The sequence below is a fragment of the Chaetodon auriga genome, chromosome 1, assembly GCF_051107435.1.
Source record: "Chaetodon auriga isolate fChaAug3 chromosome 1, fChaAug3.hap1, whole genome shotgun sequence".
Lineage (NCBI taxonomy): Eukaryota > Metazoa > Chordata > Actinopteri > Chaetodontiformes > Chaetodontidae > Chaetodon > Chaetodon auriga.
Window position 1 is genome coordinate 18,451,986 of NC_135074.1, and position 25,793 is coordinate 18,477,778.

Genomic DNA, 25,793 nt, shown 5'->3' on the forward strand with positions numbered 1-25,793 from the left:
CAGATGAAAATAATTGTTCAGAGTGGAGATGAGTAACCCAAAGTTGAGTACTCTCTTGGGCAAGAAAGCCAAACCACATGCAGCGGGAGATGAGAACAGTGGGGCCATGTCACATCTGTGTGGCTGTCTGCGCCAACACCGATTTATGACTGTTTGTAACTCATGTTTTAACAGACAGGCGACAGCCGTTAAAGCCCTGCACTTAACCAAGCAGTCACCACAGCTCGGTAATGAGTAAGAGCAGCGGTGGAGCCTGGAGATCCAGCTCATCTAACAACTGGTGGATGCAGATGTCAAAACACTCAAATTGAAGTTGAAATAGTTTGCACCTCGGCGCTCAGGACACCACACGGTGTCCCAGAATAAAATCCCAAGGGTCACAAGATGACTGAACGTCGATATGGTTTCCTTTATTCTAATTTTTGCTGCTTTGTTGTCAACAGATGTAAATATTAACCTGTTAAGACAAGAGTTTTTAACAGTGCAGGAAGGAAAAGTCACTCCTTGGTGGAATTGTATTTAACTCATGTCCAGACTAAGAGGTCACAAGATGGTATTGGTTTATTTTAAGGGGTTACAAGCAGAAAAGGTCAAGAGCCACTGTGTTAAGGGGCTAAAAAGGCCCAAACAGGCATGTTTATGGACGTTCTCCTTGACATACAAATGTTGATGCTCACATAAAGCCCACAGAGACACTGAATGGTTGATGTGAATCTCACAACCCTGATTCCCAAAATGTTGGGACGCTGTGTAAAACAAAAACTGAGTGCAGTTATTTTCAAACACTTCTATGAAGTCTTGCTGAGCTCATGTATTAATATCCTTTACACATTCATGTGTTCACAAAGCAGTGAACCTCTCTCCACCCTTTCTTCTGAGCGACTGAGCCTTTCCAGGATGCCCCTTTCATACCCAATCATGACACTCTCACCTGTTACCAGTGAACCTGTTTACCTGTGGATCGTTCCACTACTTTCCCAGTATTAATTTGATCCTGTCCCAACTTGTTTGAAACGTGTTGCTGCATCAAATTCAGAATAAGCAGTTATTTAAAGAGATCAGTGAAGTTGATGAGGTCAAGCATTAAATATATTTGTGCTGTTTTCTATTGAGTGTATGTCAAAAAGGATGAGCAAATGATCACCTTCTGTGTATTTAGGTTTTACACTGTGTTGCAACTTTTTTGGAACAAGTATTTTATTATGGCTTCACCAGATCTTAACCCCACTGAGCTTAAGGGAGGTTTTTAATCCAACTTTTTAGATTCCACTACCATCAAAACACCAAATGAGGGAGCAGCTTTTGGAAGAGAAGACATTTACTAAGACATGTTGTTTTTCTTTTAATTTATGAAGTTTGTTGGTGAAACAACTGGCCTTGAGGCTGGAATGCCTGGCATGTACTCCACTGGTACCAGTCCTCCATTCAAGATGTTACAAACCACCAAAGCTACAGTATACGCAGGGCTCTCCGGACAGCATTCTCATCCTGTGTGCTTACATTTGACTAATCTGGGCTGCCATCACCTCTTTATCCTTGTTGGAGTGATTTTTGTGCATTTCCTGTTCCGTTGTGATCCGCCCACCGGTTTGTTTTTATAATCAGCCTTGACCATATGGTCTCTTCATTCAGTTTTCCTCAAACCGCATCTCATTTTCATGCATCTTGTTTAGAGGTCCACCAGCACTCCAGAGTTTTTAAGCAAAGTAAATATTATGGCAACCTGTGTTTTTAGAACCTCCACAAGCCCCTGTCCAAATACACCAGCTCTTACATATATATATATATGCGTGTGTGTGTGTGGTGGATGGTGGTTCCCCTTGAACACAAAAAGAAAAAGTAGGTCCCCACTTGCTCTTATTTATTATTTACTTATGTAAGGTCAAAACATAAACAAGAGAAGGATGTTTGAGTAGTGGAATCCTTCTGTTGTCTTCAGCTGAGACTCGAGCAGAGCTGAGAGTTTCCATTTGGCCTGGTATGAATTATGTATCTGGGTTGATGCAGCCGAGTAGTGAATAACACTTCTGAGAAAAGCAATCCTCGTCCCTTAGACGTTTGAATACAGACATCGAGTCTGAGTCACATGATCACGAGGGACTGCTCAGGGCCGGGAAATGGCCAAAAACAGCAACAAAAAAAAACCATAATCGTCAAAATCCACTCATCCACTTCATGTGCCATTTGTCGAGCGTTTTAAGAAGTTGGCAGTAACGATGTACTCATGCTTCTGATTCACAGTGTGTCAAAAAAGATATCAATAAGACAGGATGGGAATCCATTCGGTCAAATGCCAAATTTGTGTCTGTGAATAAAGAGTTGGCAAAGAATGACGGTTTCCCAGAGCAGGCTTGTGTTTGTGGATGGTCTTACTGTGGGGGACAATAAAAAAAAAAAAAAAAAAAAAAATACACATGAAGCCTCCACAAACTACTTGGTAGAAAAGGTGGTTGAAAGTTAAGCTTAGATTTCCTAAATCAGCCCCATAAAGCTGCAGCCTTTAACTCTCCTCTGGAATATAATCAGTGTATCCTGGTTATTTGTCTCCCATGTGAACGACTTATTCTGGTTTCAGAGGCCTGGGTTCGCTGTCTGGAGCGTTCTGATAGAGACCAGCATAATGTGACTCTTCCAGGTTTCTGATCTCTCTGTGTGTTTCAGGTGTGTTCTCCAAGAAGTGGCTGAGATATTCAATGATCAGTGCCCACCTGCACACAGTCTGCCAGACACCTGGATAGAGTTACGATCATGTAAACAAGGAGAGGTCTTCTCATGTTCCAAAACTCAGCGTTGACGCACAAAAACACTGTGCAAAATAACATGTAACATGCTGGAATCTTTCACACTAATCTCCTGCATCTGAACCGGTTTGTTTTTGGATCATCGATCTGTAAAAGAAGCTGCAGCCAATTCAAAAACGGTCAGGATCTGATTGCATCGCTGTGTGATCACTGAGGATAAAGTCTCTATTTTAATTGTAAATGATGCACACTGGTCTGCACTGGACATCTGGATGGATGCTAATATCACCCACTTGGTCAAAGTATCACCGTTTATTTGAATTGGTGCATCACAATCCCTGCTTTGACTTTTATGAAGAATTGCCTGATAACCCAAAAACTATAGAGCACAAAGGATGAGCCATCTGACAAAGAGGAGCGTCTCTCGCTAGCATCTCTGCAGGACATTTAAGAAAGAGAGCAGATGCATGATGGGCCAGACTTCCTGTTAAACATGTATTTTGACTGAGTGCAGAGCCCAGGCTGGCAGAGCCCTTGTGGGAAGAAAATCTGTCTGAGGGCTCAGCTTGCTGACATTCCTTCTGAGTGGCTGTGTTCTTGTAAATATCCGAGATGTTTCAGACAGAAATCAAGCTCATGGTGGAATAAAATGTGAACTATTTGGGTCACAACACAGTGAGCTCTGCGCAGGGTCAGTGAGGATGTATGACGGTGACGCGTGATGACGCCTGTTCTCAAATCTAGAGATCCCGGATCCTTTCGGACACCTGTCATATGTGAAATGTTTCAATGGTGTTTTTACTGATGACCTAAACTTTCATGTGGTGGATATCCAAATGAAGGTGATGTGTAGTTGTCCACAACACCGGTTCTCAAATGTTCCCTAAATGAGATAAATTCAGACTCCGATTAAGATGGTCATTTAAAACAGGAGGTGCAAAATGAGTGATCAAGGAGTTTTTGCTCCAAATGACAAAATCTGACTTCATTAACATGATTAGCACTCCAGTGAAGTTAAGCCTATAAAATGAGATTTGATGAGACTGTGTACAGAGTTAAATAACTTGTAATATAACGTTATTTTTTCACTCTTTTTTCCTGCATCTGAATGGGTTTATGTGTGGATAATTGATCTGTGACGGTAGCCACAACCAACTCAAAAGCCACCAGGATCGGATTGCTGTGTGGTGTAATAGTTGTTTGGTTGGAATGACAAACTTGGATATGGTGCCTTGATTGACCTCTGACCTCCCTTTGCCCTAAAGCAAAGCAGATGGTTCTTATAATCACGTGGTGGATCTTATTAATGCACCACGATAGTAACACTGTTTATGTGCCTCTTTCAAATAAAGTTTCCTTTATAAAGGGTTGTAAATTGTAACTAATGGCTTTATAAATAATTGATAAATATTTTGCTAATGGTTTCTATATCAGTTGTAAGCCATTCATAAGAAGAGCTCCAGGGTTGCCAGACTGTGGAAACTCGCTTTCAGACCCTTTGACCACTTATTTCTAGAAATGAGCTGCAGATTTTTTGAGCCAAAAACCAGCTATTAACCTCATACTAAGACTTAATTTAATGACAAATCTTACTTGAGGATTTATTAACTTTAAGTGTAGACCTAATATTAGAAAACAAGAAACCCATGAGTCAAGTCAATGTTATTTCTATAGCGCATTTACAGACGGCTGAGCTGCACCAAAGTGCTTCACATGAAAGTGCTTAAAGTGCAATAAACACAGGAATGAACTAGGGTAATAGGAAAAGGAGCATTTAATAATCGATTACCAACATTTATGACTGCATTAACAGTAATGATGAACGGACTTTTCACAACCTGGCAACCCAAAATCTTTTATGGCTTATAACTAATCTATAAAGAATAGTGATTTATTAATCATTAATAAAGCAAATAGTTACGACTTGTTGAGCCCTTTATAATGATCATAATGTCATGCAGTCCAGTGTTCTGAACATGAATTTGTTCATTTTAGTGGTTTTAGTTCTCCGTGTTGAGGGTGTCCCTGCTGCCTGCCCCATGTTGGACGCTCGTCTGCAGCTGGATGTGAAGACACATATCTGGATAATAACTGCTACCCAAACGTGATTCAGAGAAGATGATCTAACTGCCTGCTGCTGACTCGTCTGACAGATTTATAATATTTGTACTTTTCTTCCTGACATCAGGCTGCTCGTCAGCGCGCGCGCGCGCGCTACTGCGCGCTGTGCCAGGAACGCAGCCACTTACTTCACGGAGGCAGGCGAGTGGGGGAGTGAGGAGAGACACTCATTTTTTCCTCTCGTCCTGAGGGGTCTCCCTCTCTATATAAGGCACTCCGAGCAGCTCAGGAGTTACACAGCTCCTCTGTGCTTCAGGAACACCGCCAGCAAGCAGCAGCCCGGTCCTCTCACAAGGGAATAACACAGCTCTCCAGCGCGCAGAGGAAGCTGCTCCGAAATCTCCAAGCAAGTGGATACTATCTGGAGGTGAGCAACATGAGACAGTACACACACTTTTATAATAACGTGTTGTGTTGTAGCTTCCATGTGCACTGCAGTTTTAGAGCTTGAATTTTACAATGCAAAAAATGAGACGTTTCACTGTGTACCTGCAGAAGATGCACCTTATGACTGACAGTTTTCCATGAATGACATTTCTTTTAAAACCTGTTTCATTTCTATTGAATATGATCTTTGGCAATAGGAACTCATGACACTAACAACTCTAATATGTTACTTCTGGGTATAAACCACGCCAGTGTGAAAGAGGCTGTTGGCAAGACACTGCCATTCATTATGAGTCTGCAGCCTCACTGAGGAAATGTCAATGGGAGAGCAGCAGCTAGCTACCATCATGGAAAATACTACATACGGTTCAGACAGTAAGATTGTGAGTAAGGGGAAAAAGTATTTCCAAATTCAATGCTGGATTTGATAGAATGGCTTCATCCAAAAGAACATGGATTTAAGAGTTCTAAGGGCAATCAGAGGTAACTAAGAATCTTTAAAGGGTGAAAAAGAGAGCAAGCATCTGTGGAAATGTATATAAACCAGAGGGATTATGTTGTGATAGGAGTTGTGTTGACACTCAACCTTGTGGTGAGGCGGAGAGGAGGTCAATCTCTCTTCAGGTCGGATAGGGACCCACCGGTGGCAGAGAGTTCCCACAGACAAGCTGTGGATATGTACGTGTGTCCGAGGATCTGTCTGCCACTCGGGTATAAAATTCATGAGAGCCATGAGAAGGGCCCAGACAGAGAAGCTGGTAGAGGTTCAGTGTGAAAAGGGGGGCATAGGCAGAGGAGAAGGGTGTGGTGCCTGAGCTTCCCGCTGGCTCACAGTGCCCAGAGCTGGCACAGCATGTTGACACAGAGCTGGTGCCAGACCTCAAGCCGCCTTTTCAGCCAGAGGGAAAGAGGTGAAGGGATTCAAGGATAAGAGCAACCAGTGCGAGCTGGAGCTTGGTTTATTTTTTTTCTTTCCTCTCTGATCACACTGGCTGACTGCTCTTCGCTCTTTATAAAAGTTTGGGACTTTGTGATATTTAGTTTAGCTGTAATCTTGGGCGTCATCCCTCTTGCTTGTTGCCTTCCAGAGGGGGTCAGAAGCAGGGTCAGTTACAGAGTTTTGCCCCTGGATGTGTCAGGAATGCACTGTTTTGTTCAAAGACGGGGTGCAAGCTTGTCAACCTGAGCTCAGGTCTGCCTCCTCAGTATCCCACCCTGCTGCTCAGTTTGGTTAGAAAATAATCAGAGAGAGGCAGGAGCTGAGGAGGAGTAGATAGTATTTCTCAGTACACTTTATACAAATATGGTGCAACAAGTCCAAAGCAAAGTCACTGTTAGATTTCCTGATGAAGCTTAGATTGTTCTCTCTAACAGGTATTATTAAAGCTATATTTTTCCTGGATGGAAGAATTATTCCTGGTAATTAGAGGGTCATGCACTTAGTGATAATGTTACAATATCACATCACAATATGTTGCACAAGATAATGAAGCCAGATCTGTGATGCACAATATACTGCAAGACCGTCATTTATGATACATCACACTATCTGGTAAACTCGATGGTTGTTATTGAGGCTGTAGGACGTCTCGTATTGGATTGCATTACGGTGAGAGGTGTTCTGTTGAATTGTTTTGTCCACCCCATTTACATACAGGAGTTGGACAGAATATTAGAAACACCTTTCATCTTTCAACACCACCCATGCAGCCTCAAAAATGACCAAACACATGAGTAGTGAGCCCCTCAGCGTAAACAGTAACCAAACATCCAAAGCTTCTATTAATGTACCTGATAAACAACAGGTTTAGCAACAGGTTTTATGCAACAACCACAAACTGACAGAAAGCAGAACTGCTGAGGGTAAAAAATCCAGAGCTGAGGGAGTCAGTCTTCTGGTCGTCAGCGTCACAAGAGACTGTGGGCCTGTATCAGTTATAACACACAGCACAAAGGGAAATGATGAAGACTGATGCATTTCTCTGTCAATATTTAGTCCAATCAGAAAAACAGCTGAGGCAGGTGACAGATATGTGTGTTCTGCGTGTGTGTATGTCTGTGTGTGTGTGTGTGTGTGTGTGTGTGTGTGTGTGTGTGTGTGTGTGTGTGTGTGTGTGTGTGTGCGCATTAATTTGGCAACTTTGTTAAAGTGACTCCTTCGTTAGTTGAGCAAATTCTACAGCCACATTTTGTAATCTGCACTCTGCTGAGTTGACTCACACGGTGTGGAAAGACTCATTAAATGTTTCCTCTCTGCAGGTTGTGTCTGGTACTCTGAGGAGCAGCGTTCACACACAATCTGCTGCCTGCAGTCGTCTAAGACTCCAACCCAGACTTCTGAAGTGCCAGAATGACCTGCGCTGCCATGACCTGGCTCCCTGTCCTCTCCCTCCTGCTGGTGTGCGTCAGGGACTCAGCTTCCCTCTTCCTGCCTGACTCCAAGGAGCTGAGGCAGCTGCTGAGCCGCTACGAGCAGGAAGCGGATCACAACGGCACCAGCAACACCGCTGGCAATAGGACCCGACGAGCCATCCGCTGGTCGGACCGTGAGGAGATCCTCCAGCTGCACAACAAGCTGAGGGGCGGCGTCTACCCCACCGCCTCCAACATGGAGTACATGGTGAGACATGTCCCATTGCCCCAAGGACCCGTTTCGCTATTATTCTTAATCAACAAAGATAATTATCAACATTTCTCTTTGGCTTTACCTCACAAATAACTTCATTTGAATGTGTCAGCAAGACTGAGCTCTGAAATGAGGCTGGTGATTAGGGTTTTATTCCGCCTTGAAAAACAGCCTTTTCTCTCTGCTGGAAACATTCAGTAATGATGGCAAGCCATTGCCAGCCTGCTATGCTGCTCTTTTACAAGGAGGATAATAATGCTGACTCTGTCCTACCTGCAAACAGCTCAGCGCGGGAGAAGACAGGCGAGCGAGGGAGGGCTGGGTCAAAGGAGGACAGAGAGAAGAAGGCTAGAAAAAGGGGAAATGTTGGGACCACGTGGTGCATCAGTGGGTAAAGTAGGAGAGGGATTATTATTGAGACACAAAGAAGGTTATTGAAAACCACAAGGTCCATAAAGTTGAGAGAAGCCGTGGTGGCCTGTGTGTCTCTGGAGTGCGGTTATGGCCGGGGAGGAAAGCGTCTGAAGATTTACTCTACCCAGGGCTCGCTCAAATTCCAGCGAACAGGCAGTTTGTGTGTCTGTGTTAGTGTTCGGGTGCTTGGGGTTATAGTGGTGTCTGTGTGTGCATGTTTTAGCGACCACCGAAAGGCTGGAAATTTACTGAGGAGATGTGCTTTGAGGGGCCATGCTGTATGCAGTCCTCCACCTTCACAGCGCCCCCTCCACAGCAGGGTCAGGTGTCTTCTCCGCTTTCCACCCTCCTCTCCACTGCTGTAAAGAAACCCACTCAGGAAATGTGGATAATTCAGCTGTGATTGCTGGAGATTTGTAGTGGCTCGAGGCCAGGCGCCAGCTGCTCCACTCAAATGTCACCGTCTAAGGTTAATGTTGTACTTGTATCCAGCTCAGTTTCAGCTCACAGGGAAGGAAGGAAGTGCAGGAGCAGAGGCCTCGAACAGGTTGGGTATCGACTGAGTCAGAACAAGACGCGGTGCTTTATATTGCAGCAGACACAGCAGGTGAAAGATGTCATGTTTTCCCTTTGGTGTCTAAAATAAGTTCATTCTTTGTGAGAAACTTGATGTACTCTGTGTGTGCAGGTTTGGGATGATGAGTTGGAGCGGTCTGCCACTCAGTGGGCAGAGGTGTGTCAGTGGGACCATGGACCTGAGGACCTGCTGATGTCTATTGGACAGAACCTGGCTGTTCACTGGGGAAGGTGAGATACAGCAACACACACAGTCAATAAGCTATGTTATGTTCAAGGCTCAAAAATCTGTAATAACAGGTCAAAATCTTCAGTGCATCTTGATTTTTCTGGCTAGATTTTCAAGGAATATAAACATTTTTTTTCCAGAAAACACTCAGAAAGAGTTTATAAATTAAAGCTATTAGCTTAAGTATTGGTTAATAAACCATTTAATAATTCTATATTGATCAGCCACACAACATTTATAAGAGTGCAGTCCCTTTGCTGGTGTTTGTCCTTTCTGTTTGATATTAATGCATTAGTAAATGTTGTAAATCCATGACTTAATACTTAAGAAGTTGTTAATGAATAGGTTCTGGTCCGGATCCCCTGCAGACCTTTTGCAGAATGTGATTATGGTGCTGGTCGGGTGTGATAAGTGGTGTCCCTCTGGTGCTCTTCAGCTCTGGGATCCTACTAGTTTAGAACTGCTGAAGGAGTCTGAGGCACAGAGGGTAGTGAATTAAAAAGCTGCTTGCCAAGTAAGTGAACAAGATTACAGATATGACCTTTGATTGGATGCTAACTTGCAGTACTATGTGGTCTACAGATTTTGGTGATTGAGCTTGGATGCACACGTCTGAGCAGCACAAACAGTAGTTTAGAGTTATTCTGTCACATTATCAGCTGAACTTTGAACCTTTTATGCATTTCTTCTTTTATTATCGTAAGTATTGAGCTGTCAATGTTGCAAAAGGAAGCCGCTTCCTATTTTCTGACGGTCACTGAACTTTCACTTGCAGCAGGAATTGCAACAACTCTAAGTAAAAATCAGTTTGACCTCATCTGCTCCTTTCAAAGAAATCTTGGTCACTTGTGATGTGTGAAGCAGAAACGAGGGTAGAGGTAGTCAGTGCTAGCGTATTAAGGTTGATGTTTGTGTGGATGAGTGTGTGTGTGTGTGTGCCTGAGTAGACACCAGACACAGTGGGCCTCTGTGTATGACAGTGTGTGGCTATCGCAGCAGGTGCCCTTCCAGGAATCTGCTCTCATTCTCACAGCCCTTTCCTCTCTCCCTGTTCCCTTCTTTTCTTCCTGTGCCAGCAAACCCTGATGTTTTCCACTCCCCCTCTACTCTCCATTTATAAGCTCAGCACTTTTCAATACCGTAAAAAGAGATGTTTATAATAGGAGCTCGGCCTGATTTGTTAGGCTGCGGAGCCATGTTTAGGTTTGCTTTGATTCTGTTTTTTTTTTCCTCTTTCTTTTCAACCTGATTTGATTTCCCCTGTTATGGACGGGAACAGACTGCTGGTCTGTGTGCCAGGTCAAATTCAGACTCATCATTTGAGGCCTGAAAGGAGGAGGAGGAGCAGGGAGGTTCATGCAGTGTTTCTCAAGTCTGGCCAAAGCACCTGGCAGCTCCCTCAGATATTTCCCTTTTGCCCCTGGTACCTGGATGGCCAGTGACTGAGCCTATTGTTTGTCTGTGTGTGTGTGTGTGTGTGTGTGTGTGTGTGTGTGTGTGTGTGTGTGTGTGTGTGTGTGTGTGTGTGCATGTTCCCTATAGATACCGCTCTCCTGCCTTCCATGTCCAGGCCTGGTACGATGAGGTGAAAGACTATACTTATCCCTACCCCCACGAATGCAATCCCTGGTGTCCAGAACGCTGCTCCGGGCCCATGTGCACCCATTACACCCAGGTGAGATGAATAAAAAACACAGGGGGCAGAGTTCAAAGTTTTGGGTAGTCCTACTTCATATGTACATCATGTATACGACAATGTAATGCTAAATCGATGCAGTGCTCCCTTAATGAAGCACTTGGCTGTGAATTATAGGTTAACCTCATCACTTACTGCAAGAAGCAGAAAAGTTTGGCACCACTGTCATATTAGGTTGAATTATATTTTTCAACTTTTTGAACCATCTTCTATTATTTCTGTTAAATTTTTGATAAAATCTGTGTCAGGCTGTGCCTTCTTTTATCTGTAATACAGAGCATATGTCACTTGACAGGTGCTGCTGGGTGGTGTTAGAATACAGCAGGTGGTGTGCAGCTTGTATGATATTTCACAGTATTTATGGACAGAGTTGTGGAGGGACTGAGGGGTTAAATGACAGGCATGGATAGAGTAACCTGTAGACAGAGAAAACAAGGATGTTAGACGGAAAATCAGATGCGAGTAATGGAACAGAGGAGAGTGTGGAGACACGAAGAAGCTGCAGAGTAGATGGGAAAATGGAGAAATCAGTCAAAAGGAAACAGAAATGGGTGAGCTGGCCTCGTCTCCCCCTAGACTTTACTTTGTAGTTGCTGGGATGAGTTTACAGAAACATCCGGACTCCTCCCTCTGCTTTCACCCTGAAACCCGATCACTGCCATCTGGTAGTCATTTCCAGACGCACCAGACACCCCTCACTGCTTGACCTGGATTCTTTTAAAGATGCTGCAGAGAGGAGACGGTACCAAATCTGAGCATCATCAGCTTGTTTCTGCCTTTGTTTTGCAGTCTGCTGCAGTGCAGTCAGTCATACTCCATAGCTGCCTGCACAGAGAACCGCTAGCCCCGCTGAGAGTTAGCAAGTACACTGAGCTGAACCACCAGCACTCAGCACTCATCGGTCTGCGTGCTGACTCACTGCTTCCAGTAGCCTCTAACTGCACCAGGAAAAAAGATGAACATTCCTGAGAAGGGACAGCACACATGTTGAGTTTGGGAGGAAAGTGAGGAGGAGTTGTGGAACATGCTGTGTTGTATTTGCCGTCAAATGGCACATCATTCATCTGTAACACCATTGCAACAGCTTTGTGCGTGATGAGGCATTTTATTTGACCTCGGACAGTTTTGGGCCTTCGCTGACTTTTGTGAAGGTATTAAAAACTGCTATTTGTTTCCACTTCGAACTGGGTGATGAAAATGATCATGATTGTGTCACAGCTGGGCAGACCGGGTTCACACATGACGTGCATCTGATCGGGGTGCACGTCCCAGTGGCCCCATTAACTGTGACCCCCAATCTAGTTGCTTCCTCTGGACCATGGGGCAGTGAGAAAAGTGAGGCACGAAATCTAAGCTACAAGCTCTATAGCTTACTTTGCTATGTGTCCGTGCATCCAGCTTGTGCTAACTCTTTTACTTCCCTTTTTACAGCTGGTCTGGGCAACCACGAGCCGAGTGGGCTGTGCTGTGCACGTGTGTCCGAGGATGAACGTGTGGGGAGAAATATGGGAGAACTCCGTTTACCTTGTGTGCAACTATTCCCCAAAGTAAGATCAACATTCCCCCATGCTTCGCTGTTCATCCACACCTCTGCTCTCTCGACTCTTGTTTGCATTCTTCCTCCCCCTCATTGCTGACAAATGCTGCGGTGTGTGTTCCTAATATCGCTGTACTGTAGCGGCAGTTGTCAGAGACGTTTGTGTGACATATTGGGGTCATTAAAATTCCTCCCGAAGTCAGAATAGAAAAATAATAATGAAGCACGGGGAAAGGAAAATAAGGGCTGAGCAGGCGCTTGTTTTCCAGACAGCCCACAGGATGTAATTACCTGAGAGACAACGAGGAGTGTTTTTATTAGTTTGTGGGACTAATGACTGTTAGGAGTGTTGACCAGGAACAAAGAGCGCTGAAGTAATTACAAGGCCATGAGCTCAGTGACGCTTGACTGATGATTTATTTCCACCTTAGTCAAGCTGTCCACTGTTCACTTCTGCAGGGGCAACTGGATCGGTGAGGCTCCATACCAGCACGGCCGCCCTTGTTCCCAGTGCCCTCCCAGCTACGGAGGAGGATGTAGAAACAATCTGTGCTACAAAGGTGAGCAATCCCACGTGGTTTTCATTCAGAGATGTCAACATTAAGCATGTTACCCACCTGAACCCTGTCTGTTTGTCCATCTGCAGACTCCCAGCGCTCAGAGACAGAGGACATGAACGAGGTGGAGAAGCCTCAGGTCCCACTGCCGCCTCGTACCACCGTCAAACCTGCCCCCAAACCTAAACCGTCTGCTCCCAAGAAACCAGCGTCCAAGCCCTCCACTCCAAAGCCCACCACACCCAGGACGCCATCTTCAAAGACTCCCAGCAACACATATCTCGGTAGCTACAGGCATTATCAAAAATAAGCTTAAATGTTCATGTTTTGCACACTTCTTTGCTGATTTTTTGACTTGTTCTTGCAGCTCAGAGCATCAAGTGTGAGACTAGACTGCGAGACAAGTGTAGAGGTGCAACCTGCAACAGGTCAGGTGATTTTCTGACTGTTTATTTCTCATTTATTTACCATAAACTTCCTCACCAATATCATTTCACTCTTTTTTCACTCTCATTTGACTGTCTGCAGGTTTAACTGCCCTGCTAACTGTCTGAGTAAGAAGGGCAAAATTTGGGGAACTCTCTTTTACGATGTGGTGAGTTTGTCCAACATGAAACAAACATCCTGCTTCACGCATGAACTCATACTGTACATGCATATTTATAAGCGTTCCTTTTCTGTTGTTTCAGCAATCAAGTATTTGCCGAGCTGCTATCCATTTTGGTGTCATTGACAACAACGGAGGCCTGGTCGACGTTACAAGGACGGACAAGTTTCCATTCTTTGTCAAAGCCACAAAGAATGGCATCGAGTCCCTCAGGTAGATATTTGTGCTTGGCCTAATTTTTCGAAGTAGGTTGAAGTCACATTTGCTGATGCAACACTTGTGAAAAGGCATTTCCCTTTTTTTTTTCTGGGAACCATTTGCTGTCCTGATTTCTAAACACTATTACATCCTTTACAGTAAATATAAACCCGGCAACGCCTTTGTGGTGGCCAGAGTGGAAGGTAAGTGAAGCTCATGATTGCATGTAGATTCACCCAGTTAGCCAGCACATGTGAGGTATGCTAAGTGTTTTTCTCTTCTCTCTCTGCCACAGAGGTGACGGCTGACTGCTACACCACAGTGGCTGAAATCTGCCCTTTCAAAAAGCCCAACTCACACTGTCCCAGGTGCTTTCTCGCATCCACCATCTTTTCATTCTCTGAAGCATGATATGGTTAGCCAAGCAGAGGTTCTGCCTCATAGTATTATCATAGCAGATGTAAGATGTACAGTTTTAAAGATTATTTACAAGAGCACATGTATCTATACGTGTAGCCCCCCATTTAATATGTGTATACAAACATTTAGTAACTGGTTTACAACACACTATGATATAGTTTTAAGCAGATGATAACTATAACTCATGCTGTGGGCACCCAGAGGTAGAGGCTGGTTTATAACCAGTTTTCATATGAGACATTATAATTACTGTACATTAATCAACACCTAAAAATGTCTTTATATCTTCTTGCAACCCTAGTGTAATGTGTTCCAAATCATTTTTATATACTGCTTATAGATGCTAAATAGGGGGTGTTACAGTGTGTAAAAAAACTCTTTTCCATGAATGTGACCTTTCTCTGTCACTGCTAATTTCCATTTGGTTTCTCAGAATCTTCTGCCCAACCAACTGTAAGACTCAGCCCTCTTATTGGTCACCTGTGATTGGAAACAGCGTCTACGCAGATGTAAGTAACACAGCGTTTTAAATGTGCGGGATCTGAAAGAACTGTTGCAAACTGATCATGAATCACACCAGAGGTCGTCCATTACTGTGCTCTTTGGTTTTTATTTATTCATGATCTGTTCATTCAGACAGAAAGAAATGGATATGTGGATCTGCAGCATGGTGAAGTGAGAGTGGCTTTGTGGTGGATGGTAGCTATGGAAAGCGATTGAATCACACTATGAATGTGGCTCATGGAGAATGGGAGTAATGGTGAGGTGAGCCAGAGACTGCCAGGGATGTATTACCCTGCATGTGGCCTGACTGCTCAGAGGCTTTTTCAGGCATTATCTCAGGCTAAGTGCCTGTAGCTCATAGGTAGGAGGCACAGAAAGAGAGAGCCTCATGAAGACCGGTGTACATCATCACTCCAAGTTCACCTAAATCATGTTCTGAGTAAAGTACCCTCCAGACCAAACTTATCTGATTTGCATCACGCTTTTGGATCATTTTAGAGTTTGCGAAATTGGCACAGTCACATGAGGCTGACGTGGTGTTTAATAGGGTTTTTACTGGGGATGAAACGGCCTTCTGATGACGTCCGTTCACCTTTTTGGCCTACAACAGCCACAGAATAAGGCAGCTCATAGCGAATGTGCGTAAGAATGTTTCGTAATCTCAGACACCCAAACATGATTCTCCAGTGGTGCAGCGGCTGGATGTTGGTTAAATGTGAGACATAAACCATCTGGTTAGAAATGCTGGACAGTGTGATCTGTGTTTGGACTAGAAATTAATGATTCTGCTCCAGACTGTTGATAAGAGTTTATGGTCTGTTGCGTTGGCTCAGATTGTGAAACAAGTTCTTGCGTGTGTGTGTGTGTGTGTGTGTGTGTGTGTGTGTGTGTGTGTGTGTGTGTCAGTGTGTGTGTGCTAATGTGTTTCTGTGAATTACTGCAATATATTTTGTAATTGATCATAAAGTAAAAGTATTTCTGCTGTTTGCCTCACTTTCTCTTCGCAGAGCTCCAGTATTTGTAAAGCAGCCATCCATGCAGGGGTTATCAGTGCAGATGGCGGTTTGGTGGACGTTCTGCCACTGGACAAGAGAAAGAACTACGTCGGAGTCCTGAAAAATGGCATCCAGTCTGAGAGGTACTGCTCAACTTGTTTTTACTGTAGTTATCTTTCCCAGATGAAGACTGTTGCACAATGAGAAAAGGCATTAAGATAGATGGATCAGGCACCATGTCAAATAGTTGTAGGTTATCACAGTGACATTAGAGATAGTGTGAATTCCAGAAATCTATATTTTTAGATTTGGCTCCGAGCAGTCTAATAGCAGTCTATTAAAGAGAAGCTTTGTCTAAAAATGAGAACAACCATTCATGTTTGGACATGGCGTGTGACAGCTTCCATCAACAAGAAACCATGTGGCAGCCATGAAACCGCAAAGCCTCCTTAGCTGTAATGAAAGCTATCAGTTAAGTATTAAAGCCTGAGGAAATAAGGGAATTTGTTTTCACTAGTCACACAAGTATAAGCACTTCTGCCACTGGGGGACAACTCACACACACTGTGTGAAAACATCGCAGCTCTGAAAGCACTTGCTGCGTGTTGAATAGTGCAACATGTAATCTGCTCATGTCTCAGAGGAGTTGGGTACTATGTATGGTTTGGTCAGTAGGATTCCTGAATAATGTGGTAATGTTTTCACAAACCACTAGCCACATGCTGTTTACAGTAAATGGAGTAAGGTCTCTCAACTAGAGGGGGTTTTAAGGCGCTGCACATCCTCAGGTGTTTCTATGTATTCTGGTGGGTTAGCAGTATGCTGGGAGTACACAAAGGTCAGCGAACTGATCGAGGGTGTTGCATGCTAACAGGTCCAACAAAGCTAAAAGTCAGCTAAGTCTGCTCACAACCACATGGTCAAGAGAAGAGGCCTAATTAGGCAAGAGTGGGAACACCTGTGTGAGTGAGCAGTTGGTGTGCAGAGGCTTTAAAGAGAGACTGCTGTTTTGTTTCATGGGGTTCATTCAGCCTGACGTTCCTGTTTGCTGATTTGTTTTGTTTTGGCCTAACCAATCGTAGTTAGTGGGAGATCTGCCTCAGCAAAGTCATGTGTGGATTAGTAGCAGTTAGTAGGAGCGGTTAGGTTTGATCAGAGTTGGTGTTCTGTGTGACAGTTTACAGCCATTTGTACAGCTGCGTCAATCTCACCCATGCTCCCTCTCAAATTTGGCCGTCAAAGTGACTGTCCTGATACTTAATTAAGATATCTTACATCAGGTTAAGAGCAAAAAGATGAACAGCTTTATTACAATAATATATCAGTGAGCTGCCTCAGTTTGCCTCGATCTGCACAGACTCCCCGGACCAATATGGCCGCCTTAAGCCATTGCTTCAGTGAACAGTTGCAGTCAGTGCAGTATCTATGTGCATGTATCTATGGTAACTGGGCAGCTAGCCAGGCGCGAGCTGTAGGAAGATGACAGTCCCATTCTGAAGCTCTGATTGGTCAGTTGTCTCTCTAACTGGGTAAGCAGCCTTCAGTGGACACAACACCAAACCTATTTCAAGGGTCTGGAAACAAGTAAGAGACGTCTCCTTTACAGTATATTTTAAACTCCAAGATAAACACCTGACGAAAAACCCTCTTGGTTTAACTCACGCTAATCATGCACAGAAGAAAAAAAATATAATTAAAGTTCATTTAACTGAATTTTATGTTGGAAGTTATATCGTGTGTAGATACAGGATAATATTTATCTTCAGTGATCTGCTCAGCTCAGGCTTTAATGTTTGGCCAGTGGGAGTGAGGTAAAGAAAACCTTGAGATATAAATGAAAACACAGCACTTGTAGTAAAATTAGACAAGTAAATTTGACAAGAGAATCTCAAACATGGCTGAGAAAGGTGCGTTTATTCACTGCGCACTACCTTGATTAATGTCTCCTGTAATGCTGCATGTAGTGGGTTCCCTGCATGCACGCCATGTTTCTCACATCACTCTCATGTCTGTGGCCGGCTCCAGTGGACTAAGCTCAGGCAAGGAAGCCCTTGTGGCCACTTCAGTTGGCATGTGGGGTTGTAAGAGTAATGGTGTGGTTTGGTGTGTGGATGGGCCACACATGGGATCTTTGCTTACTTTACCCAAGCATTTCAATTGAGTGTGCAAAGTGCTGAGTGGTCAAAATAATCCAAGTCTGACAACTATGAAATCTAATGCCGAACTGCCAAGGCCCCACTCAGGGCATTGGGATAGGAGGTCAATAAACGGCTGAGAGGGAGTTGGTGCCATGTGCCAACATCATGGCAGTGTGGGCAGGTTGGACTGGACTCTGTTGCTGGGGAAGTAATCACAGCGTATCTGATTACTCGAGGATGGAAATGCTGTCCGCCACTTGGTCAGTGTTCTCCTATATGGACAATTATCTGCGATCTGATACCAATCACACAGACCTATCATGATTATTGATCATGGAGGAGCTTCAAGGTCTCTCCGCTAATGAGCCACTGTAATTGCAAAGTTTAACACTTGCGGTAGCAGGAAAAGGTCAGACACAGAAACACTGAGTCAGACTGCCAACGGGACATTTGGTGGATGTTTTTTCCAAAGATGCTGTGAACATGATTGTGCACTTTTAATGGATTTAGCTGCTGGGAGGGCTTGGGCAATACTAAAAAACACACTTGCAAGTGTCATGGTAATAAACATTGAGCAACAAGCTGACTCAAAAGGGTATTCCACATGTGAACACAGTTGTTCTCTTCTGTGGGTCCACAGGGAGCTTTATAAAGTCTGAAACTTAGCTAACTCAGCTGGTGCTTCAGATTTTTATTTTCTTTGACAGAAAGCTTAGGAGGCACAGAGGGTCTAATGAAAGATGTTATTGGTTGCATTATGGATGCAGAGTTTTCACAGCTTAAACCATACTGGGCATTAAAATTCAGGATAACTCGGCCTCTGCTGAGTCAATCATGGCCATTCTTCTCTAATCTATCACTCGCCATTACCCTAACTTCATGGAAGTATCACACTAAAAGTCTGGAGTGCACATGTAGTGTACAGTTGCATCTGTGGCAGCGGTGACCAAGTGTAATGTGTTTTCTGTATTGTCTGTTTGCAGCAAGAGCAACACAGATGGAGGCTCCTTCCGAGTGTTTGCCGTGAGGGAGTGAGACCTCGGTCCAGAAGTCCAAAGACCAACAGAGTCACCTCAGCTGCTCTTGAAGAGCAGGAAGTGCCCACAGGTTGGATACCATGACTGTTCATCTGTCTCTGTGCCTTCAGTGGAAACAGAACGTCCCAGCAGATCGATTGACAGACGTTTCCCTCTTAGTTCTTAAACCGTAGCCACCCAGTAAAAGTTATTGTCCCATACGTTGATGGACCTCTATTTTTTCTCAGCTTTTAACTTCAGATATGGATATTTTTTAAACATATTTACTTAATCTGTGAATATGGAATGTTTTTATATATTACGATGCATTGAACAGCTGGTGCTGGACGTTTTGAGTTAGTCATGTTTTACAGGAAGTACTTTGTTTACATTCATGTTCTTATTACAAATTTAAATTGGGTTTCATACACAGGAATGTATACTGATCACACTGTATTTAATCATTGTGTACAGAATATATGACATTTTGTTTGTTTTAAAAATGGAGTTGCATATATTAACATTCTGACTTATTGCCCTTTTCTGCTCACCTGGATAATCTATGCTTTTTGTTCCGAAGAACTAGGTCATCTAGGTCTAAATTGTACTTTTAAGTTAAGTTTAAGATGTTAGATGACTGGGTAGACCAGAATATGTTAGACAGACACAAAAGGAGAGGAAACAGTGTGGTAAATGGGAGTGCATACAGGCAGCAGGCACTGCTGTAGATTGATGACATTTCCCTGAAGTAGGCTGGTGTCACTTCAGACATGTGGAGGTGATTTAGTGGAGGTGTTACATTGCTACGTTCGCTGTGTGGTACATGACAGCTGGTGCAGATGGGTCCTCAGAATATTAACAATCACAGACAGTAGATATGTTTAAAATAACAAGCAGTCATTTGTCATTTTATATTTATTATTTGCTTAGTGCTTTCCTCATTTCCTGATTTCTCCTGTTTCTGTAACATAATGAAAATGCTAAATTTGTCCCCCCCCCCACCTGACAGATGAATGTGTCACATGCTTCAGGTAAAGAGAGAGTTTTATGTAAAGAGACTAGACCATATTTTGAGGTGTGTGAATGTGTTTTGATGATTCTCATCATCATTCTGCAGTTAATGCATTTTGGAACATTTTACACAATGCAGTGCATGCAGGATGCAGACACCTTTAATGTCTGTCACTATACTGGATTGAAGCACTGTTGTCATCAGTACAGCCCTGATTTGCATTAGCAATGCCTCATTTTATTGAATTTTAGTTTATTATTCAGATCTCTTTACACTTGTCTTGATTTAGGTCTCTAAATCGTCACTTAAATGCACAGAAAAAAGACATTTTAGCATAGTTAGCATCACTCACAGATACAAATTAACAAATCTTAAGTCCAGCATATAAGACAAGACTGTAAAAATGCCAAGAAATGTCACTCAGTAAAATTTCTTCCTTCAAGCCTATTTCAACTTTATCTCCTTATTCTACCTCAGTCCTATCGCTACGCCAGGCATTAATGTCTTTTCTATATGCAAATTTGTATGGGGAATGCTAAAGGTTTTGTAAAGTTAAGGGAAATGTAAATACTAAATGATTTTTTTTTTTGGTTTTTGAATAATCCTTTATGCATTAAGATATGATTCAAATGTGTGAATTTGTTTTGTTTGTCTTGTTTTTATACAGGTTTAGGATGGGTTCTATATTTTTTGCACAATTTGAAAATAAAGTCTGACTTACAAATGCAACAGTTTCTGTTTCTGTAAGAGATGTGTGCAGTGGGTATGGTGCTGATGTGTTCAGCATTGCGTGCATTTTGCTTGTGCCGTCCTGGGATCTGCCCTGCCTTGTTGAGCGCAGCCTAACAAGACAAGTCAGCTAATCAGGATACCCAGCGTCTTGCTTGCACAAGTAACAAACATACAGCTGAAAGAGCTCCCAACGTGTGGACTATTGTATCCTCAGAGTCATGAGTGAAGAATACGGGAAAAACTATGTAACTGTTAGTAACATGATCTCACAACTTTATTAAATCAACTCTGACCAGAGCACCAGGCTGAAATGTGTATGTCATGCATTATGAATGAAATTTAGACCCAGGCCACCCAGGATTTGTCCATTATCTTTGGAAGAATATCGCTGACCATGTTCATAACCTGGCTCTGCTTCTCGCGGACACACACAATGCCGGCAGAAGTGGAACAATAAATTGAAGAAATCGCTTTTACTCAAAGACCGCATCCATAATCTGCCAATAGGGCTTTAGCTTAGGGTGGAATGATTTCAGATGAAAGAGAGAAACTCCATGGACTGAGCTTAAATTTCACGACCCTTGCAATTTCCCATTTCACCCTCTTGGCTGAAGTTCTCATTTATCACTTAACAGCTGTTTGAGATGATAAGATCACTGTACATATGGTATATATATATATAAATATATGTATTTAAATGCCTGCTTTACTTGAAGCCTGAGAAAGGGGGAGAGACATGGGAAGAGAAAGGAAAACGGCAGAGAGAGACCAGAGCAACCTTGTAAGTACTAATAATTCTCCGAACCTCCAGGGCTTTTATTAGAGGCAAATGTTCAGTTTCAGTTAAGCCCTGGTTGGACATGACTCTGGCCACCTTGCGAATAAACAGCTGCAGTTGGCTTGTGGGATGACTGTTTTACTCCCATTGTCAGTGGAGATAAAGATTTGTACTCACCCTGTAAATCCCCCGACTGCTCAGAGAAAGAGCTCAGGATCTCAATCCAACTTTGGATTTTTTTGTCCTTAAATGTGCTTTGAACATTTTGTATTGGTTGAACCACAGCTGCATCACATTGGACTCAAACGGTAACAGCAGTTTTGCTTTTTGTTATTGTCATTAAAGCCTGTTAAATGACAAAACTCAACAATGTACAATGAACTTGATCCATCGCTGAAAAGATTTTCTGAGATGAGTGCAGTTTCATAACACTGTCGGTCTATCACACGTGTTGTGTTCCCAACGCTCACTGAAACATAACATGGAAGTAATAGTCTCCAGTCATCCGGTCACTGAGGCTCCACCACATGGCTTTAAGAGAAGAAAATGCCCACTCAGCATCTCTGTTGTACCATTAAGAGTGCAATGCTACAACTTTATTGACCAGCTGCCCCCGTAAAGAGTCTTGAGTTCAAAGCTTACCATCGCCACAGAAGTGAGACACAGTATCTCAGTATCTTGATGGATTTGCATGTGTTAGATAAACCAAGAGGAACTTGTTGGAGCACTCAAAGGAGTGCTGGAGATCGCCTGACTTTTCCCTCTAGCGTCACCCTGCACTTGACAGTTTTGATTTTTGGTGAAATATCTCAGCAGCTATGGAACAGATTACCGTGACCTTGGATGAATTCTAATGACATTGGTTGTCCCTGTACGTTTCCTCAAGCAACATGTTGACATTTGTGGTTCTGGGACGGCTGTGACTCACATTTGCATAGTCTGACTCAAGCAGATCAGCAGGGTGACACAGATACGAGATGACAGTCACTGAATAATGCAGTCTTACGCAATAACTCTACGAATTATGAATAACATTTTGTTAAGTGTAAAAATGGAGTTGTACCTCTTTGGTGAAATCAGAGCAACATACAGCACTCAAACATGCTGTTCAGCTTTGAACAACTAAGAAGCCTCCTCCGTGCTCCCACGTGCAGTTTAACATGGTTATTGCTGGAGAGCCGTGTGTGTGGCTGTGCTAACAGTATTATTACCAGAATTTAATATTGGGAATTTTATTACGGAGTTTTGTGAGGTAGGACAAGAGCTTATTGCAGTATAGTTCATATAGTCCAGACAGGACCTCGAGGCAGGATCTTGATCACTGGACAGAGTCCAGATAATATGACTGAAGGTCAGAGAGGCCTTATTGTACAGTGCATGGTTTCAAGAAAGCCAGTGAGTACGAGCCAGTGTGGAGGTATTTTAGATTTAGAGAGACTAAATTAGAAGCAGCATCCTCCAAAACAGACAAAGCAGAGATGTGACTGATGTTGTTATGATAGAATTGTGTCTGGCTGGCTTGTTCATCACCAAAATGCGATAAGAGTTCCAGATACACAAGGAGGACGGAGCCGTCTATCTAAAGGGAGCACCTGGAGCATAATTTGGAACGCAATATTTTTGTGTTCTCAAGGTTAGAGTGCAGACAAGGGTTGGGATCCTGATCACTCATTTTTCACAGTTAAATAGCTACAGCCAGTCATGGGAGTATTTACGTTGAATATCCTATTTCAAGTTTAACATTTATAGCGGAAGTAATTAAAATTGTTCTTCGACGCAGATCAAAACCTCCGTAAGTTTTTCGTAGCCCGAATAATATCCATATTTCACTGCACTATGGTTGGTTCAGGACAAATGTGGTTTAATTTTGGGGGCAGCAAAACAAAAAAATTACAAATAATTACTGCAGTTCAGGTCCCAGTTACCACTGTGTGGACTATGCAGTGATAGATAATGACATTTATTTACATGGAAATCTTCAAGGCTTTACTTTAAATGAATCATGAAATCATATCTAGTGTTGAATTCTCTACTTGAGTGATGACATACGTGAGCATATTTCACTTCTTCTTCACTTCATCTCTCCAGGGATTGTGGTGTTGGTTGGTCCAACACTTCTGCACCGTGAGGATGATATTTTTGATTTATGATAAAATATCTCAACAGATACTCAATAGATTTTAATCAGCACAAATGTCCATGGGGAATACTAAAGACTGTATGTTAGATCTAGCACCACCAGCAGCTCAAAGTTTTCACTTCTCCCGTGAAAGGTTCAGTTCTGCAGTGAAAATGAAGTTTGTGCAGACATTCGTGGCTCCCACATGATTAATTCTAATGATTTTGATGATCCCCTGACTTTTCATCATGCAGCAGGTTGACATTTGCGGTTTTGAGTAAAATGTATTAACAATTTTGCTTGGACTGCTGTGATATTTGTGCAGACATTCATCTTCCTCACAGGATGAATTGAAATCCCTTTGTTGCCTTCTCTTCCATCATCAGGTCCAAAAATACCTTGGTTCATGATCAAATATCTTAAAAACAATCCCATCAGCCTCAGCTGTACTTGTACTGTACTGCTTTAGTGCTCATTAAAGAATGTTAGCATGTTGACACGCTAAACAAAGATGGTAAACATGGTAAAAATTATATCTTTTACATGGTGAGCATGTTAGCTTGCTGACACTGGAATTTAGAATAACAGCCTCACAGAGCTGCTAGCATGGCTACAGCTCTGTGAGGCCCATCATAATCCATACATTTAATGTTAGAAATGCACAAATTGGATGAAGAGAATCAGCTCATACAGAGCCCTTCATACTGTTTGTGGTAATAAAACGTTTTCCTCTGTCAGGTAATGCCGTATGTTTTACTTTTTATTACTTTTGCAAGACCATAAAGAATTTATGGCAGAATTTTAAGTGACAACATCCTGCACTGTTGCCGCCAAACCACTCAGGGAAATTCATGCAATGACGCTTTCCAGAGTAATGTATCCCCATTGGTCAGCTTTGTTATTTCTCGCCATGAGAGCCACCGCAGTGAATCCTTGGCTGCAGTCCCTCGGGGCTTGGTGTGAATTCTGTCCCAGAAGGAGGCAAACCCGAGCGAGAGAACAAAGGCTGTTTGTCAGAGAGATGATGAGGAATCTGTGGTGGTGGTGTGTAGTCAACCAATGTGGACTGGAACAGTCAAACAAAGCCTCACTGCGCAGTAGATGTATAGAGTCACACAGGCAGTTTTTCTTTCTCCTTAGTGAAGCACTTCCATTCTGGGAAGAGTGTGATGAAGATTCACAGCCCACTGATCAAACACATGAGTGTGTGCACACACGTCTCACTCAGCAGTCAGCATTTTGTGGTATAAGCCATAATCCGTGTTGTTTTGAAGATGTACTTTTGTCCCTATTCAAGGATGAATAGATTATTAAGACTCATCTTGAAGTGTTTCTGTCAGTAAGTGACGAGATGGTTTTCGTCTCTCTTCATTTTGACATTGTACATGAGCTGATTTTAAGGTTAAGATTGTTCTTGTAGACTATGTCTTTTAGTTTTATGTATATTGAAAAAAGTGGTTAAAAGGCCCATATTTAGCTATGTATATTAAGTGAGAACACATAATACAAAACTGAAGCCTTTAGAAACCTCTCCATGTATCCTGGGGACAGAAAAGGCGCTGGAAGCTTACATTTTTCCATAGTGGCTTTTCACAGCGGTCCTAAATGATGAGGTCTGGTAAAAGACCTCATTCTCTTCTCCACATGACTCTCCTCAAAGGATTCCCATGAGTCCAATACTTGGCTAATGATGGGTACATGAAGAACTGTTTCATAAACCTGCTGACAGTAAAGCAGCCTAAATATAGGGAACCTCGTAATAGACATCGTAACAAAGAGCACACTCAAAGCCCAGTTTTGTTTTCCAGCATCACACACTGGAGCCGACACATAATCACACGCTGGTAATGGTTGGCCTCTTCTTTTGTATCTCCTCTGCCAGTTATTGCCCTGCTTAATGCACGTATGAGTCCAGCGAGTAGCAGAAGTTTGTCACTGCTTTGTTCTGAGTGGAGCACTGAGACAAGTTGAAAGTTAAGCTGAAGTAAACAAGCCTTGAGAGTCGGTGTTATTGTCTGTTTAAATAGCTCTATTCCCAGAGGGTTTGTGCTTGTACACAACCAGTGAACCACAGAAGAAGAAGGAATAAGACAATTTGGCAAGCGTCTAGTTTGTTGAAGTTTTCTCTCTGTGCAGAGGCTCTGAGAGTTTGGATGAAAGTGACCCTGGCCTTCTATGGGCTCTTAGTATGTCCAATCAGTCTGATGTCCTGACAGCAATGATCAAAACAGTCCATAAACATTTACCTTCGGCAAGTAATGGTGGCGCATAATCCGACTGTGACTTGAAAGCAATTATTCCTTTTGAGAAGCGAGTGGCGCCTTGACAATATTCCATTGAGTAATACTCATTTAGGACAAAAATGTCGATAAAAGAATTAGAATTTAAAG

The 25,793-nt window shown here is 42.9% G+C and overlaps 1 protein-coding gene across 1 annotated transcript; it reads left to right on the top strand.

Moving 5' to 3' along the window:
- Window positions 1-5,104: 5,104 nt before the first annotated feature.
- On the top strand, window positions 5,105-20,461 carry crispld2 (cysteine-rich secretory protein LCCL domain containing 2). Its single transcript, XM_076728185.1, has 15 exons — window positions 5,105-5,229; window positions 7,509-7,869; window positions 8,978-9,096; window positions 10,637-10,769; window positions 12,222-12,337; window positions 12,787-12,887; window positions 12,974-13,168; window positions 13,252-13,312; window positions 13,413-13,479; window positions 13,574-13,704; window positions 13,849-13,892; window positions 13,985-14,057; window positions 14,543-14,618; window positions 15,621-15,751; window positions 18,730-20,461. The coding sequence occupies exons 2-15, from the start codon at window positions 7,600-7,602 to the stop codon at window positions 18,779-18,781; spliced, it is 1,569 nt and encodes a 522-aa protein (XP_076584300.1). The 5' UTR covers window positions 5,105-5,229; window positions 7,509-7,599; the 3' UTR covers window positions 18,782-20,461.
- Window positions 20,462-25,793: the final 5,332 nt, after the last annotated feature.